Below are 16,258 nucleotides of genomic sequence, written 5' to 3' on the forward strand. Positions count from 1 at the left end.
TCGACCAGGCCAGCTCCGCCTACAGCGGCGGGAGCTGACGCGCTGCGGTGCCTGAATCGACGAAAGCTTGCACTTGCGAGCTGGACGAACAAAGCTCTTACTGCCAACCTGGGAAGCCACTTACCTTGATAACCCACATTGAATAGACGGGACCATTTCAAACTACCGACAACTAGAAAGCGAAATATCTTTCAAACTCGTCGGCGTCAGTCTCAACAATCGAACACCGTAAATCAAGCCAGGAATCGCAGCCATGGCGGATCGCTACTCGTTTTCCTTGACGACCTTCTCCCCCAGGTTAGCTAGCTTCCATGTTATGCCATAGGGCCAACGCTTTTTGCGATTGATACCATGAGTACTGATGCTGTAACTACAGTGGAAAGCTTGTTCAAATTGGTGCGCGCCACATCTGCCCCAAACTCCCGGTAGATGGCCTTGACTGACCATATATCACAGAGTATGCCCTGAATGCGGTCAACCAGGGTGTCACGGCGCTGGGAATCAAGGGTGGGTTCTCTATATCTCGTGCTCTCTCGATGGCATGCAAGTCATACAGTGATGGCTGCTGACATCGAATAAAAACAATGATAGCGACCAACGGCATCGTGCTCGCAACCGAGAAGAAGTCGTCCTCACCGCTCACCGACCCATCATCCTTGTCAAAGATCAGCCTCGTCACCCCGAACATTGGTATGGTTTACGCTGGTATGGGCCCTGACTACAGGGTCCTGGTGGACAAGGCCCGCAAGGTCTCGCACTCTGGCTACAAGCGCATCTACAACGAATACCCGCCGACGAGGATATTGGTTCAAGACGTTGCGCGGGTGGTCCAGGAGGCTACACAGTCAGGTGGTGTTCGCCCTTACGGTGTCAGTCTGCTGATCGCCGGCTGGGATGAGGGTATCCTGCCTGAGGATGATGAGAGCGCCGGCGACAGGATGATCGAGGATGAGGATGGCGAGAAGAAGAAGATCTCGGGCAAGACTGGAGGCATCCTCAAAGGTGGCCCCATGCTGTACCAGGTCGACCCCTCTGGCAGCTATTTCCCATGGAAGGCTACTGCTATTGGAAAGAGCGCCGCCTCGGCCAAGACATTCTTGGAGAAGAGGTACACTGAGGGTTTGGAGTTGGAGGATGCTGTGCATATTGCACTCCTCACTCTGAAGGAGACCATCGAGGGCGAGATGAATGGCGACTCCATCGAGATTGGTAAGTTAATGTTACTGGGTACCTGACACTTGCTTCTTCGCACAGGGAGGTTAGCTTGCTAATCTGGTGAATTCATAGGCATTGTTGGTCCGCCTGCAGACCACCTATTGGGCGTGGAGGGTGTCGAGGGTGCTCAAGGGCCACGCTTCAGAAAACTAAGTCCCCAGGAGATTGAGGACTACTTGACGAACTTGTAATGCACGCAGCGGCAGTATTTTGATACCTGACCAACAACCTTACCAACCCCTTTGTACAGTAGACACAGCATAGAAGGTTACCAGCACAGAAGTGGGTTTGGGGCATGTGAATGACCTTTTTCATGAATAGGCGGCATGTCTTTTCAATTCGATCTTGTCGTGATGAAGGACGATCTAGGGCCAGCGACAACTCCTACTGGAACTTCGTTTTGCAGATGTAGGCTGACCTTGATCCATGCGCCATTCGATTGGGCAAGAGAGTCCCCCACGCCAAGCTGGCCGTTGACGTTTTCCCCCGTCACAAAGACCTCCACCTTATCGGTCAGCACGATCACATGCGAATCTCCCACCGCAACATCCACGACATCACTGTCATCCTCCACAACGACCGGTACCGGGCCCAGAGAAGGTGAAACACCTTCTATGATTTCCTTCCGACCTGGGTGGCCACCCCAACAATACATATCATGGCCACTGGTTATTGCTCCCAGTGTGTAGCCGCCAGCGGCTATCTTTATGATTTTGCCAGTGGGAAGATCTTCCAAGTCGGTCACTCTCCCTGGGAGCGATGCGGGACTGGGGACAGTAGGAAAAGTCAGTAACGCCCTGCACTTGATATCGCCCAGATGTATGTACGTATAGTACACATACTTTTCAGCAGACACTACGCGACCCAAGCATCCAGGATATCTATCGTCGCCCCAAGTCCAGACCTCACCGGCGACAGTCAACACTGCAAAGCCTACGTCGTATGCCACGAACTGATCTATGGGCCCGGCGAACTCGTGCGTCCTGCCCGGAGACATGCCCGAGAGCGCTGAGTATATCGAATTGTATTGGCTCAGGTGAGTTTTGTCAACAGACACTGGCGTCTCCATAGGTAAGCTTTTATCCTACTCGACATATTTCTCATCTTCACTGCCTGCAGACTTTACCTAGGACATTATTGTTTGCCGCCAAGGCAAATTTCCCAAACTGCTTTCTGAGAGCTGCATGCTCTTCAGGCACAGCGCCGGCAGTTTTTACCCCGCTGCCAGTCTCGACTTTTAACCATATTCAGTCAGTTACAAGTGATGTATAGCGAACCACTTGATCATCGGAGGCGTGACCCGTACCATGTGTATAAGCTAGATACGGCTCGACTGTTTTTATCTTGTGGTCTCGCAGTGCATGGGTGAGCTTGTACAAGTCTCCAGGCTGCTGCCGCTGGTCTTCTAAAGAGTGGAAACACAGCTGGCTCCAGGCATTAAAGCCTGAAGTGTACAAATTCATTCTTCGAAAGGCTGTATGTCATCGGGAAGACCTTGCCGAAGAAGTGGTTATTATGGTTGTTGGCTCGCCTGACAGATCTCGTTTAAATTTTATCAAGCTTTCTCCAGGTACCTAGGTACCTAGGTACCTTACCTGAAGTCATTACCGCCCACTCTGCTACCTACACGTCAAAATGACTGCCCACTTGCCCATTTGCCATCTTCGCGTATACATGCCTTTCTAGTTATTTAGATCGATTGACTTTGTTTGTATTCAAATGGTTGCTTTGATACGTATACAAGCCAGAACAGGTCGCTTCTCGTGGCGATGCAGGTGTAGTGGCGTGCCTCCCGCATTTCTCACACAGTTCCCATTCGCTGCTCTGGAGAGTGTGCGACCCCCAATCTTCAACACTGCCTAGGAGGTACACTACAACAATTGACAATTTTCGCAACTGTCCGCATAACCTTCTTCCTTTTTTATCCTTGCTCCAGGTCACCAATTTTGGTTTATCTCTGCTCAAGGGCCTGCAGTTACTTACCGACCGTCACTGAACTCAGATTATAAGATTCCCCACTCTTCAGATCCATGATTGAATAACCAATCCGCTGCCTACCTCCCGTTCCTACGTTATCCGAATGTCGTCCCAGGACGAATCTGCCTCGTCTAGCGACACGGGAGAAGGTGGTCATGTCTTTGGCAGGGAAAACCTCAACCAGTCTGCCGACTATGGCTATAAAACTGGCAGCAGCGCCTCCACTCACTCTACAACTGACGATGCAATCTCGGAAGAGCCTCAGCCCTCAGGGAATGGGCCGCGATCCATAATTGCACGAGCTTACCAACTAGAGATGTTTCAAGCTAGCATGCAGCAGAACATCATTGTCTCTATGGATACTGGCAGCGGGAAAACTCAAGTTGCTGTGCTTCGAATCCGAGCAGAACTCGAACGTACGCCACCAGAAAAGGTAACAAGAGCCGACCCAGGCAGTTCTGCTGACTTGCACTGACTTTGACTCGAGCGTGTTTGGTTCCTCGCTCCAACTGTTGCCCTTTGCGCACAGCAGTATGAGGTTATCCGCTCACAGATCAAAGTTGCCAACTCGATCGTTATGACGGGCGATGATAACGTCGATTCGTGGTCAGACGTCCAGACTTGGGATGCTGTCTTGGCCAATGTGCGAGTGGTGGTCTGTACCTATATGATATTATTTGAAGCCTTGAGCCATGCTTTTGTCACCATGGATTCCATTTCACTCCTGGTTATGGATGAAGGTCAGTTGCAATGAACCCCTAAATGATCTATCGAGTCCAACAAAATCTTCACCTTCCCCTCTACCCACATTTGCGACCTATATATCTACCTCTCTCTTTACCTTGGCATGCTTGGATGTTTCCTGCTTACAATTCCTCCAGCCCATAACTGCACCGGCAAATTCCCGGGGCGTTTGATAATGAAAAGGTTCTACATGCCGCGCAAGTCCGCAGGAGATCATGTGCCTCACATCCTCGGACTTACCGCAAGTCCAGTTATGAAGTCAGACCTATCGTCGATGGAAGATCTGGAGAGCTCACTGGACTCGGTCTGCCGTGGTCCCACCTTACAGAGGGAGGAGCTTTTCGCAAACGTCCACCAGCCTACAATGACGGTAACCACTTATAAAGAGTGTGATTTGAGGTCGCCCGTTCAGTATACGCGGAACATGAATAATCTGCACCTGGCATTCGAAAATCTCGACATAGCCGAGGACCCATACGTCCTTCATCTCATGGGCCAAAGAACACCCAAAAGCCTGAGGGAGCTGGATAGGATCTTGACCAAGCTCGACACCTACACCCAAAATCAAATGAAGGCTCTGCAACGAAAGAGCTCATCCCTGTTCCGTGAGCTAGGGCAATGGGCCGTTGACAGCTACATCTATAATGTTGTCGAAAAAGTCTCTAACTTGGATGCTCGAAGCAGTTGGCTAGGAGGGTGGCTTGACGACGAACAAAGGTATCTCCATCGGGCGATTCAAGGAATCAATGCGCTCCCGGTAAGCGCAGCCATACCAGCACCTGAAATGACTTCCATAAAACTTCAGGTCCTTCTCCGGATCCTGCGTGGGTATGAGGGTTCGCCAGTTGGAATAGTTTTTGTCAAAGAGCGAGCCACCGCAGGGATACTATCCCAGCTGTTGGCCATAATTCCGGATATAAACGCACGGTATAAGGTCGGCTGCATGGTTGGAACGTCCAGGTATATGTCCAGGAAAATGAACATACACGAAGTCCTGCAGCAGGGAGACGACTTGCTAGCCCTTGAGAAATTTCGTTCCGGCGCCATCAACCTTCTCGTGGCGACCAGCGTGTTGGAAGAGGGTATCGACGTGCCTGTCTGCAATCTTGTCATATGTTTTGACATGCCTGCGAATCTAAAGTCATTTATACAGCGAAGAGGTCGCGCCCGGATGCGGGAGTCCAAACTCCACCTCATGATCGAGGAGGATTCGCTGGTGTCAGTTAAAGATTGGGGGGCATTGGAGGCAGCGATGAAGCAGCGATACGAAAACGATATGCGAGAATTGGATCATCTCGCCCAGGTGGAGGAAGAAGATGAAATGGACGTGCCTCCGCTGCACTCAAGGACGACAGCAGCAAAAGTCACAGTCGATGATGCGAAGGGTCACCTGGAACATTTTTGCCGTGTTGTCACCCGTTCTCAGCAGTATGTCGACGCATCCCCAGAGTACTTAGTCACCACCAAGACTACGGCGTTTGTTGGCGGTAAGCCCATTCCGATCTTAGGTGTAACTGTGCTTTTGCCTGCCTCCCTGCCGCCGAATTTGAGACAGGCACACAGCTCCCGGGACTGGATCTCAGAGCGTAATGCAAAGAAAGACGCTGCATTGCAAGCTTACAAAATGCTTTACGAAGCTGGACTGATCAACGAACATCTTCTTCCTATCCGGGAGTCTGATTTTGTTGATAGAGAGGTTGATGGGAGACCTGGTCTTTTGGAGGTCCAGGAACAGTGGAATCCCTGGCCATGCATTGTCGAGGCATGGGAGACTGGGTTGTCAAGCCAAACCATTCACCGTCGACGCCTGCAACTTACAGACCAAGATGGAATGTTGATGGGCGAGCTCGACGCTCTACTTCCAGTCCCTTTCCCACCTATATCCATTTTAAAGCTATACTGGATTCAACACTCGGAGCACCCGTGGACTATTAGCTTTGATCCAGACGTGACCATGTCAGGGCCCGGTAGTACAGACCCTAGTTTCGAAATCCAGCAGGCCCTGGACCAAACCCAGATTCTCCTAGATATGGCTTTCGGCCATCGCTTCTCTGTTTCTGAGCAAAGTAAAGCCCTTCGATTCATCTGGCCCAACAGGACCTTGAAGCTTCAGATGATAGGTGGTCAGCCGTTCTCAAAGAAAGCGGGCGAGGCCCATAGCAGTGATTACATTATCAGAAGCTATGGAAGGGATCCGTACATATACAAGTCCTGGGTCCCGGTAAAACCACCACTCGAACTCGTGCGAGGATATTGGAAGGCAAAGCCGGACGAAGAGGAGCCACCAGCGGATGCTCCTTGGGTGGTTGTAAAAAGGTTACCCAAGAACTGCGGTTTCGTCAAAAACTCGCGGATACCCATCGAGCTGCCTAAGGAGTATCAGACGTCAAGCCCGAGGAGGTTTGACTACATAATACCCGAGCAGCTGTGCACATTCGATACTGTCCCGGCGACTTTGGTCCAGCTTGGTATGCTTGTTCCATCGATTACTCAGGCCATGGAGCCTTATTTCGTCGCACAAGAACTCCTTCGGCGGACGGCACTAGGTTCCCTGGATTTCAAAGACATTGACCTTGTTATGATGGTGATCACTTCGTCCAGTGCGGGAAGGTTAACCAACTACGAGCGCGTCGAGTTCTTGGGTGATGCCGTCTTGAAGCTTGGAGCAGCAGTGACCTGCGCTACGAACAGTCAGTCTCTCCCGCACATTCACCCTTTAAATGCAATGCTATCTGCTCAATGAACTAATGTATCACGTTACAAACGCAGATTTGCACTTTCCTGAAGGCTATCTCAGCCTACTGAAGGATAGGCTTGTCTCAAACTCCCGGCTATGCAAGGCGGCCACAGCCTTGGGCTTAGATCAGTTCATAATAACACGACAGTACAGTCTGAAGCAATGGAGAAATATGCTGACTGCTCCCGAGCCACCAACCAACACGAGGAAAATGTCGAGCAAGACTCTTGCGGACGTAACAGAAGCTCTTATTGGAGCGGCGTATATCGAGGGCGGTATGAGCAAGGCGCTCCGCTGCATATCTTTAATGATCCCCAACGAACGTTGGAGAAGTCTTGACGAAAGCCGTGCGGTTCTGTACCAAGTAGCTCTCAACGATATTCCCCTGCCATCAACGCTAGGGCCGTTAGAGGAATTACTCGGCTACAGCTTTAACAAGAAGTCGCTCCTCATTGAAGCCATCACACACGCGTCGTACAACATCCCCGGTTCAGCAGGCAGCTCCCTCGAGCGACTAGAGTTCTTGGGAGACAGTGTGCTGGATTTTGTTGTGGTGGCACGGCTTTTTTCTGTCAAGGACCCTGCCCCCATTGAGCACTATAACATGCACTTATTACGCACTGCAGTTGTCAATGGCGAATTCTTGGGCTTCTTGGCCATGGAGTGGCGGACAGCAGCGACTCAAAGATCAGTAGTTGTCAGAACTGGCCAGGGTACAGCCGACGAGCTCGAAACGGTCGAAACCCCAGGTCTGCCGCTCTTCGGCTTCCTACGCCACAACGCGTCGGGAGACTGGGTCCGCGACCAGCAGTTGGCAGAAGAGCGGCACGCGGAGATGGCGCCGGGCATTAGAGATGCCTTGGAGCACGGGCAGCGGTATCCATGGGATCTGCTGGCGCGGCTGCGCATCAGCAAGGTCCACTCGGACGTGCTCGAGGCGGTCATTGGTGCGGTCTGGGTCGACTCGGGGTCTCTGGAGGAATGCGAGAAGCTTATCGAGCGTGTGGGGATTCTACGCTACCTGGACCGGGCACTCAGGGACGGTGTCAAGATCTTGCACCCCAAAGAGGAGCTGGGCAGGGTGGCACAGAACAACAAGGTGGTCTACAAGGTCGACAAGGCCAAACGGGCTGCTAGAGCTGAGGTATATGAAGTCTCTGGAGAACTGGCAGAGGGAGAAGATGTCGAGTTCCTCTGCAGCGTCACGGTTGGGGATAGGTGCGTTGCACGCGTTGGCGGAGCTGTTAGCAAGAACGACGCCATGACCAAGGCTGCGCTGGAGGTTATTCGAGTGTGGGAAGAAGCGGGTCGGTCGTGGGATAATGTTGGGGTAGTTTTGGAGGAAGGGGTTTAGAGAGGGACATAGCCTTGATATGTCTGGGAATGATTTTGTGGAGCGTGGTGAGGAGAAACCATGATAACACAGCATGCTCGAAAAAAAATAAAAATATAAAAATACTCCAGTTTAATTCCAAACATCTAGATAGTTTACTTCTATCCGGAAATAAGGTCGATAAATAAACATGAGCCTAACATGGGATTCATATGCAGATAATTCTGTTCTTACTTAATGGGAAAGGATAAGATCTTCTTGCCTCAGGCATTCAAAATAGCCCCGGCATCTCCGCAGCTTGGGTGGAGCAACCTGCAGCTGGCAAGGAGAAACCGCGGCCTACCTACTACGGTAGACCACCTACTTACTACCTTACCCCAGCAAGCTTGCAAGTCAGCATAAATACATGCTACCTACCTAGGTACCTTACCTAACACAACCGGTTACCTTAGTCGAGGTTGATACAGATGAGACATTAGCTCTTGTCATAAGTTGCAAATGCCGACTATGAGTTGATCAGCGGGCAGCAGGACTAAAGTATCACCTTTGTCCTCAAGAGTACAACTTTGATTTCAATCAATTCAATTCAAGGCAGGACGCGTGTCTTTGGTGGATACAGAGCCTGGACTTTAACCTTGGCTCTTACCCGTTCGTTGCCTTACCTACCTTATTTACCACCTTAGTTACCACCTTGCCTACCTTGTCAACTTACCTACATTACGTATCTTTACCCAGGTAAGGTAGGTGGTAATTAATCAAGTGGTAAATTAAGAGTGAACGCAACCTCTGCGAAAGCTCCATTGGATCCGACCCCCCCGATGATGCGGCAGACTACCGAGTTAATGACTTGATCTCTCGTGCGACGCTCTCCTTCGTTCCCTCTGCACGAAGAGAGCCTTCTTCTCTCTCTTCCCTCCAGCATGTCGTCGCCAGACGGGCCCAGCACCATCCGAGTTTTTGTCCGCTGGCACGATCAAACTGTCTTCGCTGGCGAGGAGGTCAAGTGCACCATCACCTTCAAGAACGTCGCGCCACCGCCCACGACTTCATCCTCCAGCTCCACCCCGCCTTCCAGCTTTACCAGCGGCAGCCATCTCTCTCGTCAGCAACAGCTCCAGCAGCAGCGGCTCAACATCAACAACCACAGGCTCCCAAGTCCTCTTCTCGCATCCCAGAACAGGCAGCCCAAGACCCTGACTCAGTCCTCCGGCCTTGCGCCGCCACCCCGGCAGTCCCGCGGACACCGACACAGCCACTCCGTCGGCGGGATCTCGCCCTCCTCCTCACGAGCTAGGTCCGGCTCCGAAACCTGGCCTGCGCCAGCACCTGGCGAAGAAAGCCCAGGTCAGCGCGGCGGCTCTCATAGGCGGTCCATATCTATTGTTTCGCTCGGCTCCCCGACCCCAGACTCGCAAGGCCATGGCGCTAGCGGGACCTTCAAGTCACCACCGCGGCCGCATAGAGGCCACGGCCGCGCATCGAGTCTGCATATAACCTCCCGCACGTCCGTTCCCAGCGGACCTCGATCAGGTGAGATGAACCGCGTTTGCTCTCTGGTCTCCGGCTGTTTGTGGAGATGTATTTTGACTAATTTCCAATGATGGGCGTCTACAGCATCACATCCACATCGACCCCCCTTCAACGCGCAACCTTCGCCTCTTTATAATGCTTCTTTTCCTCCCTCGGGCTCCTCAACGGCGCCCAACACATCTGAGCTTGGGATCACCCCTGCAGGAGCATCACCTCAGACGGCAGCAGATACCCTTGCTAGTTTCCAATTTCCCATGAAAAACACTCCCGAAGTCCAAGCCTCAGGGAGTCCTGTCATCAGTGTTAATGAACCCCTGCCGGGCGCTCCTGAGGCGCCGCCCGATGGCACAACTGGTGCCTCGAATTTACCGCCAAGGAGGAACGACAACTCCATACCTACGATCAACGAAAACAATGTAGCTCCTGCAGCCAGGGTACTGTCCACGACAAGCATCTCGGGCACGCCTCGCAGCAGTACGGAATTCTACTCGGTGAGCAACAACTCGACCGAGACACTAGCGTCGGAATACGTGATACCACAGCCGGGCAGGACAGCTGGAGGAAGGCCACTTCATCTACGACAGAGATCGCACTTGTCGGGGCAGAAGGCTCGAGCGGCACCTGAGGCTTTGATGATGGGATATGCACAGATGCAAGGCTCCTTTACTCTGGACGGGTCGCTTGTGGACTTGGCACCCTTTGAGCTGGTCAAGCGCAAGGCGGTGGTGGGCGGTCAAGGTGGCGGTGTCATCGGCGTGGAAACCCAGCATAAGCGTGAAAGTGGCCTGCTGCGAAGTTTCGGCTGGGGTAGCCTGACCAGCTCGATCGGCGAGCTACTGGGCGGCGGTGAGCTGAGCACTATCAAGGAGATGCGCGGCATAGCGGACTCCAAGGCAGTTCCGTTGCTGTCGACCCCTCAGTCCATACTGTTTGTGGACCTGAAGCTGGCACCTGGAGAGAGCAAATCATTTGAGTATACCTACAGGTTACCCAAAGGACTGCCTCCAACACACAAGGGCAGGGCCATGAAAATATCGTACAGCCTCATCATCGGTACCCAAAGGCCTGGTAGTGCCAAGGATCACCAGATGAAGTCCGTCGAAGTGCCGTTCCGTGTACTCGGTAGTGTTAACAACCACGGAGAAATACTGGGTCATGACTTGATGAACCCTTATGTACTCCTTAAAGATCTTGCTCAGGTGCAATCTCTGGACGATTCCAAGAACCGTTCACCCGAGAACAACAGTAACGGTACGGGTACCGCCCCTGGAACGTCTACTGGCTCTACGATGCAAAGCTTCCTCACATATGTGGATGAACTATTAAATCGCCCAACCCAAGGCACTGGGATGGACGCCCTTTTATCACCTACGGCAGTACCTGGGTCACGACGGCTGTCATCGGCCTCTTATTTTGAGGATGGTGTCTTGTCAGCCAAGGAGGCCATAGACATGGCCATTCTGCGTAGCAATCTGACTGGAGCGGGCCAGCAGAGCGCGAACAGGTTCGAGATTGCTCGCAACGGGCGCAAGGTTGGAGTCGTAACTCTAGCGCGGCCCTCCTATAGAATTGGAGAGCCCGTCGCCATGACGGTTGACTTCTCTAGCAGAGAGCTTCCTTGCTACGCGTTGCACGCGGCCCTCGAGACGGCAGAGCGCATAGATCCGTCACTCGCAGTTCGATCGGAGGCCAGCGTGCATCGTGTCACAAGACGAGTATATGCGACATCATCCGAAGCAGCAATGTTTGCCCGCCGAGTGGTGTTCGCACCTACGATACCCGTCTCAGCCACTCCCGAGTTTGTCACCAGCGGTGTCAGTCTCGAGTGGAGAATTCGCCTCGAATTTGTGGTCCCATCTGCCACTGCGACCAACTCCCACACACCACAGACTCCCACCTTTTCTCATCAAGGGCAGAATGGGAGCGGATTCGATGAGGATGATGAAGATGATGGGGAAGGGAGCGACACAGGCAGCAGGATGACGGAACGGGAGGGCCTCCCATCGTCGGCTCGTTTGTTACAGCAGCAGCAGCAGCAGCAGCAACAACACCAGCAGCAAAAACAGACACATCCTCTCCTGGAAGAAGTCTCACGTGATGAGCGCGGCGGTCTTGTACTAGTCGCGGCTGAGACGTTGCCATGCGAGAGTTTTGAGGTCGCTGTCCCATTACGTGTCTACGGCGCCGTATGCAGCGGGCTGGAGAGGCTGGAGAGAGACGAGGCTGAAGGAGGCATGTCTATATGAGAAGTTCAGCTGGAGTCACTGTCATGAGCAACGTTTTTGTTTTTCCTTTGATAAAAGCAAAGCGTGAAGAATAGATCGTTGGATACAAGCAATTGCCAAGCCGAGAGTAATACTGAAGAGCAAAGCAAACAAAATTTGTGAGACGGAGAGGAATACCATACGTGGTGCATGCAGTCGATTATTAACAACCCCTATACACAGACTGTCACTACAGCAAGACGATGGGACGTCCAAGGCCTTCAGACGTTTATCCCCGTGGCTGAATAACCCTGCCGCAGTATGTTGGATGACTTGACGTGGGGCAAGGTACAAGGTGGGCAGGCCTACCTATACAAGGCAGTACTTTTGAAAAAAAAGGACGTCACTGCAAATTTGTACAGCAACCCCGCGATCCCTTGTCTTTATGACAGTTAATTGGTCAATGGATAGCTTATTATATCCTAAACAGGATATTTTCGGATAAGGGTCGATAACAACTGGCGGTCAATTTTTTTTTTTTTCTCCCTTGGCCCCTATCGCTGAGTCAGAGGCAATGGATTAAATGCCACTCAATCGGATCAAGATCTGACCCCTCCGACATCGCTCCTAAAACTTTATACCACCAAGTCTTGTTACAACTTAAACGCGAACTGCCACTTTTTTTTTTCAAGCTCCCCACCAGCACAGAATTCAACCACCACCGTGACCCCTACCTTGAAGCCCCGTTTAGATACTATCTAGCCAAGATGTCCAAAGGTCGCGTCTGCTTGTAAGTTTTTTCCTTTGTTTCATAGTGAGCGTTGTATCTGTCTACGTTGGGGTGCCTTTTTTTCCACTGACTCAGATAAACGTCACCCCGCAACAGAGCCTACTCTGGAGGTAAGTATGACGATTGCCGCCAGGGCAACACAACAATGACGCCGCTGGCTTTCTTTTTGGGGATATAGAGTAAATACCCACGTTCCAGGGACATTTTCTCTGACCAATTGATGTTTTTATTATGCTGAACAGGTCTTGATACCTCTGTAAGTTCCACCAATGGGTGCCACAGACCCTGTTGCTTCACGATGTAACTCCAAAGATTACCATGCTAACATGTCAATCACTGTCTTGCAGACCATCCTGGTGTGGCTCATTGAGCAGGTACGAAGCACTCACACTCTCTCTCGCACAGCATTGATGAACTTTGTTTACCCAACCCTAGACAACAAATAATCTTGACCACTGCCGCGAGTAGCCAGCACTAACCGCGGGGACACTGGCTCTGAACCTGTAGGGCTACACCGTCGTCTGCTTCCTCGCCAATGTCGGCCAGGAGGAGGACTGGGATGAGGTCAAGGCCAAGGCCAAGAAGCTTGGTGCTGAGGAGATGGTGATCCTCGACCTGCAGAAGGAGTTTGTCGAGCAGATCGTCTTCCGCGCCATCCAGTGCAACGCCATATACGAGGACAGGTACCTGCTGGGCACCTCGCTGGCCCGCCCCATCATCGCCCGCGCCCAGGTCCGCGTCGCCGAGCAGTACAACTGCCAGTACGTCAGCCACGGCTGCACCGGCAAGGGCAACGACCAGGTCCGCTTCGAGCTCGCCTTCAAGGCCTGCAACCCTTCCATCGAGGTTATTGCCCCATGGAGGCTGCCCGAGTTCATCTCCAAGTTCCAGGGTCGTCAAGACCTGCTCAAGTACGCCGAGGAGAAGAACATCCCCGTCTCTTCCAGCCCCAAGGCCCCCTGGTCCATGGACGACAACCTCGTCCACTGCAGCTACGAGGCCGGCGTGCTCGAGGACCCCGACCACACCCCTCCCAAGGAGCTGTGGACTCGTACCGTTGACCCCGTCGACGCCCCTGCCACTCCTCAGGAGTTCACTGTTGAGTTCGAGAAGGGTATCCCCACAAAGGTTACGGTCGACGGTAAGGAGACGACCGGCTCGGTTGAGGTCTTCAAGCTGCTCAACAAGCTGGGCCACGACCACGGTGTTGGCCGTATCGACATTGTCGAGAACCGCTTCATCGGCCTCAAGTCTCGTGGCTGCTACGACACCCCTGGTTTGACCATTGCCCGCCTGGCCCACTTGGATCTCGAGGGTCTGGTCATGGACTCCAAGGTCCGTGAGATTCGTGACCAGTTCTGTACTCTGTCGTGGTCTCGCCAGCTGTACAACGGCATGTACTTCAGCCCGGAGCGCGAGTTGTAAGTCTCTTCCAGGCCTGATTGACCCGAGTAGGTGCGACTACGAGAATGCTGACTTGGGATACACAACCACAGCGTCGAGAACTCGATCATCTTCAGCCAGGAGAACGTCACCGGTCAGGTCAGGTTGGCCGTCTACAAGGGCAACACTTACGTCCTGGGCCGCAAGAGCGACGCCAGCAACCTCTACTCGGAGCAGGACGCTTCCATGGACTCGCTCGAGGGCTTCTCGCCCATGGACACGACTGGCTTCATCGAGATCAATGCCATCCGCCTGAAGAAATACGGTCTGCAAAAGATCAAGGACGGCAAGCCCCTTACTCAGTCATGAGTGTGGTGAACAGAGACATCTTGAGAGCATTAGGACGAACTGTGCGGTATATTATTTTCAAACTTGCATGGGCGTCCATCTGTAGATAAAAAGAAAAAAGGGGGGCAAACCCTGATCTCGAGGTGCAAAGAATGGAAGAAAAGAAATGACAAGAAATCCAAATTCGATCCTCGAGCGACATGCCGATTGAAACTGAAAGCGCCGGTACTGGCAATAGGGGGTATCAAACTAACCAACTTGAAAAAAATAAAAATAAAAAAAACAAACAAACAGACTTCCAGGTACTCGAACAAGCTCACCCAAAGCTTAACCTGCAAAGAGAAGCTATTTCTTGGACTTTCTAGCTTCCCCTTTTCTTTTTGGAATCTTTCTCCTTTTTCAGCTGTCGATCCTCCTTAGGCTGGTCATAAATGATCTGACTTTTCCGCTCTCTCTCCAGGATTTTGTGGGGCGGCTCCCAGTCCGGAGGATTTGTCTTGATACGCCTCTGTTTCTCGGGCTTGGGACTGGACAACGGCCGCCGCGCATCCTCAAAAGCAATCGCAAAGTTGTAAGTTTCATCGTCGAGCAGGCCGTGCTTGTGCATGTGCTTCATAAGTCTGAAATCGGGTCTCATGTGAAGGTATTTGTAATGGCGCTGATCGACGATGTGCCAGGCCACGTGCTCCAGCCGCTGCCGGAAGGCATGGGCTCGCCTCTCGCGCTTGTCGGCCTTATCCTCTCCGCTGCTGGCTTTTTTGGTACGTTTCCCTTTCCTGTCCACCACCTCGCTGTCAAAAACCTGGTCGTCGCAGAACCAGCAGACGGATTTTGCCGGGAACTTGTACCCCAGGTGGTGGCCGCCGATGTGTTCGATCCAAGCCTCGGTCTCGTTGCTGTTGAAGATCTCGGGACAGCCGCACAGGTCCCTAAATTCGCAGACCAGCAGCGGGCCGCGCGTCGCCTCCTCCACGGCTAGGTCGTCGGCCTGCTGCTCGGGGTCGACCTCTCTGTGGGACGGCGCGGTGGACTGCGAGTATCTGGACAGGGGCTTGCCGGCGACGCTACTGCTTTCCGATTCTGGCCATGCGGTGGTTTGACTGATGACATCGTCATCGTATCCACAGTCGCATGTGGCGTCGTCCTCGTACCCGTCGTTATTGTCCTCTCCCGTTTCTCCTTCTCCTCCTCCTCCATAGCTCGCGTACTTGCCCCTGCTCGCTTCCGCCGCTGTAGTGTCGTAGGTGTAGCCCTCGTACTGCTGGACCGTCAAGGTCCCCTTGGAGTCGTCTGTGCGGGCGTCGGCATCGTCCCCGCCGCCTCGGGGCTGTGACCAGTTGCCCGGCTCGATGGGCGGGACGATGGGCTGGTGCCAGCTATTGACCTCGTTGATGAGCGAGTGGACCTCGTCCACGTCGATATGAGCGTTTTTGGGCATGGTCTGCTGCTTGTTGTTTCGGATCCTGATTTGTCCTCTTGTTTTTTTTTTTTTTTTTTTTACGCTCTTCTCCCCCTTCTAAGTGACAGCTTTGTGGAAAAGTGCGAGGGGTGTGCAATGCAAAGCAGAACCCAAGTGGGTGGAAGATGCAGGTCTGGAAGCGTTAATGTATGTTATTACTGACAGATTTCTTTTTAGAAAAAGGGAGCGGAGGGGATTTGATCATAAAGTCGCCCTACTACGCGTACACTTTCTCAGAGAAACAAACAAATCACTTCTGAGCCTGGAGCATTCTGGTCACCTGTAGAAGCCAGCCCAGGGAAAGATGGGAGACAAGATATAGCCGGGAGGAGGGATTCCACTTCGTCTCCTTCTTTCCTCCGTACTGTCTTGACCGGTTGAGCCGCAATCCACCCGTTGCAGCCACACAACGCACACACACCCACTCTTGCCAGTAATCTATTGGTTCTTTTCCTGGCCTCCATACCGGTCCCGAAAACTGCAAAGAAAAAAAAAGCAACTACACAACATAGAGTATAAGGTGTATCACTTGCCAATA

At 52.6% G+C, this 16,258-nt stretch overlaps 6 protein-coding genes across 6 annotated transcripts; 4 read left to right on the forward strand and 2 right to left on the reverse strand.

Annotated features, from left to right (window-relative positions):
• Positions 1-84: 84 nt before the first annotated feature.
• MGG_07165 (proteasome subunit alpha type-2) lies at positions 85-1,622 on the forward strand. The gene is made up of 5 exons (XM_003715315.1): positions 85-297; positions 377-396; positions 457-507; positions 592-1,209; positions 1,288-1,622. Exons 1-5 carry the CDS (start codon positions 254-256, stop codon positions 1,404-1,406), a joined length of 852 nt encoding a protein of 283 aa, XP_003715363.1. The 5' UTR covers positions 85-253; the 3' UTR covers positions 1,407-1,622.
• Positions 1,490-2,805, reverse strand: MGG_07166 (uncharacterized protein). The gene is made up of 4 exons (XM_003715316.1): positions 2,522-2,805; positions 2,342-2,449; positions 2,058-2,271; positions 1,490-1,982 (listed from the first exon to the last, which is right to left on the reverse strand). The coding sequence occupies exons 1-4, from the start codon at positions 2,676-2,678 to the stop codon at positions 1,550-1,552; spliced, it is 912 nt and encodes a 303-aa protein (XP_003715364.1). The 5' UTR covers positions 2,679-2,805; the 3' UTR covers positions 1,490-1,549.
• Positions 2,806-3,089: 284 nt separating this feature from the next.
• Positions 3,090-8,228, forward strand: MGG_12357 (dicer-like protein 2). Its single transcript, XM_003715317.1, has 4 exons — positions 3,090-3,625; positions 3,680-3,932; positions 4,074-6,626; positions 6,706-8,228. Exons 1-4 carry the CDS (start codon positions 3,296-3,298, stop codon positions 8,025-8,027), a joined length of 4,458 nt encoding a protein of 1,485 aa, XP_003715365.1. The 5' UTR covers positions 3,090-3,295; the 3' UTR covers positions 8,028-8,228.
• Positions 8,229-8,389: 161 nt separating this feature from the next.
• On the forward strand, positions 8,390-12,428 carry MGG_15867 (uncharacterized protein). The gene is made up of 2 exons (XM_003715318.1): positions 8,390-9,536; positions 9,621-12,428. Exons 1-2 carry the CDS (start codon positions 8,927-8,929, stop codon positions 11,780-11,782), a joined length of 2,772 nt encoding a protein of 923 aa, XP_003715366.1. The 5' UTR covers positions 8,390-8,926; the 3' UTR covers positions 11,783-12,428.
• On the forward strand, positions 12,362-14,580 carry MGG_15868 (argininosuccinate synthase). The gene is made up of 6 exons (XM_003715319.1): positions 12,362-12,530; positions 12,627-12,640; positions 12,773-12,786; positions 12,878-12,904; positions 13,038-13,951; positions 14,027-14,580. Exons 1-6 carry the CDS (start codon positions 12,508-12,510, stop codon positions 14,280-14,282), a joined length of 1,248 nt encoding a protein of 415 aa, XP_003715367.1. The 5' UTR covers positions 12,362-12,507; the 3' UTR covers positions 14,283-14,580.
• MGG_15082 (uncharacterized protein) lies at positions 14,441-15,758 on the reverse strand. Its single transcript, XM_003715320.1, has one exon. The coding sequence runs from the start codon at positions 15,697-15,699 to the stop codon at positions 14,623-14,625; it is 1,077 nt and encodes a 358-aa protein (XP_003715368.1). The 5' UTR covers positions 15,700-15,758; the 3' UTR covers positions 14,441-14,622.
• Positions 15,759-16,258: the final 500 nt, after the last annotated feature.

Source organism: Pyricularia oryzae, chromosome 2, assembly GCF_000002495.2.
Source record: "Pyricularia oryzae 70-15 chromosome 2, whole genome shotgun sequence".
NCBI lineage: Eukaryota > Fungi > Ascomycota > Sordariomycetes > Magnaporthales > Pyriculariaceae > Pyricularia > Pyricularia oryzae.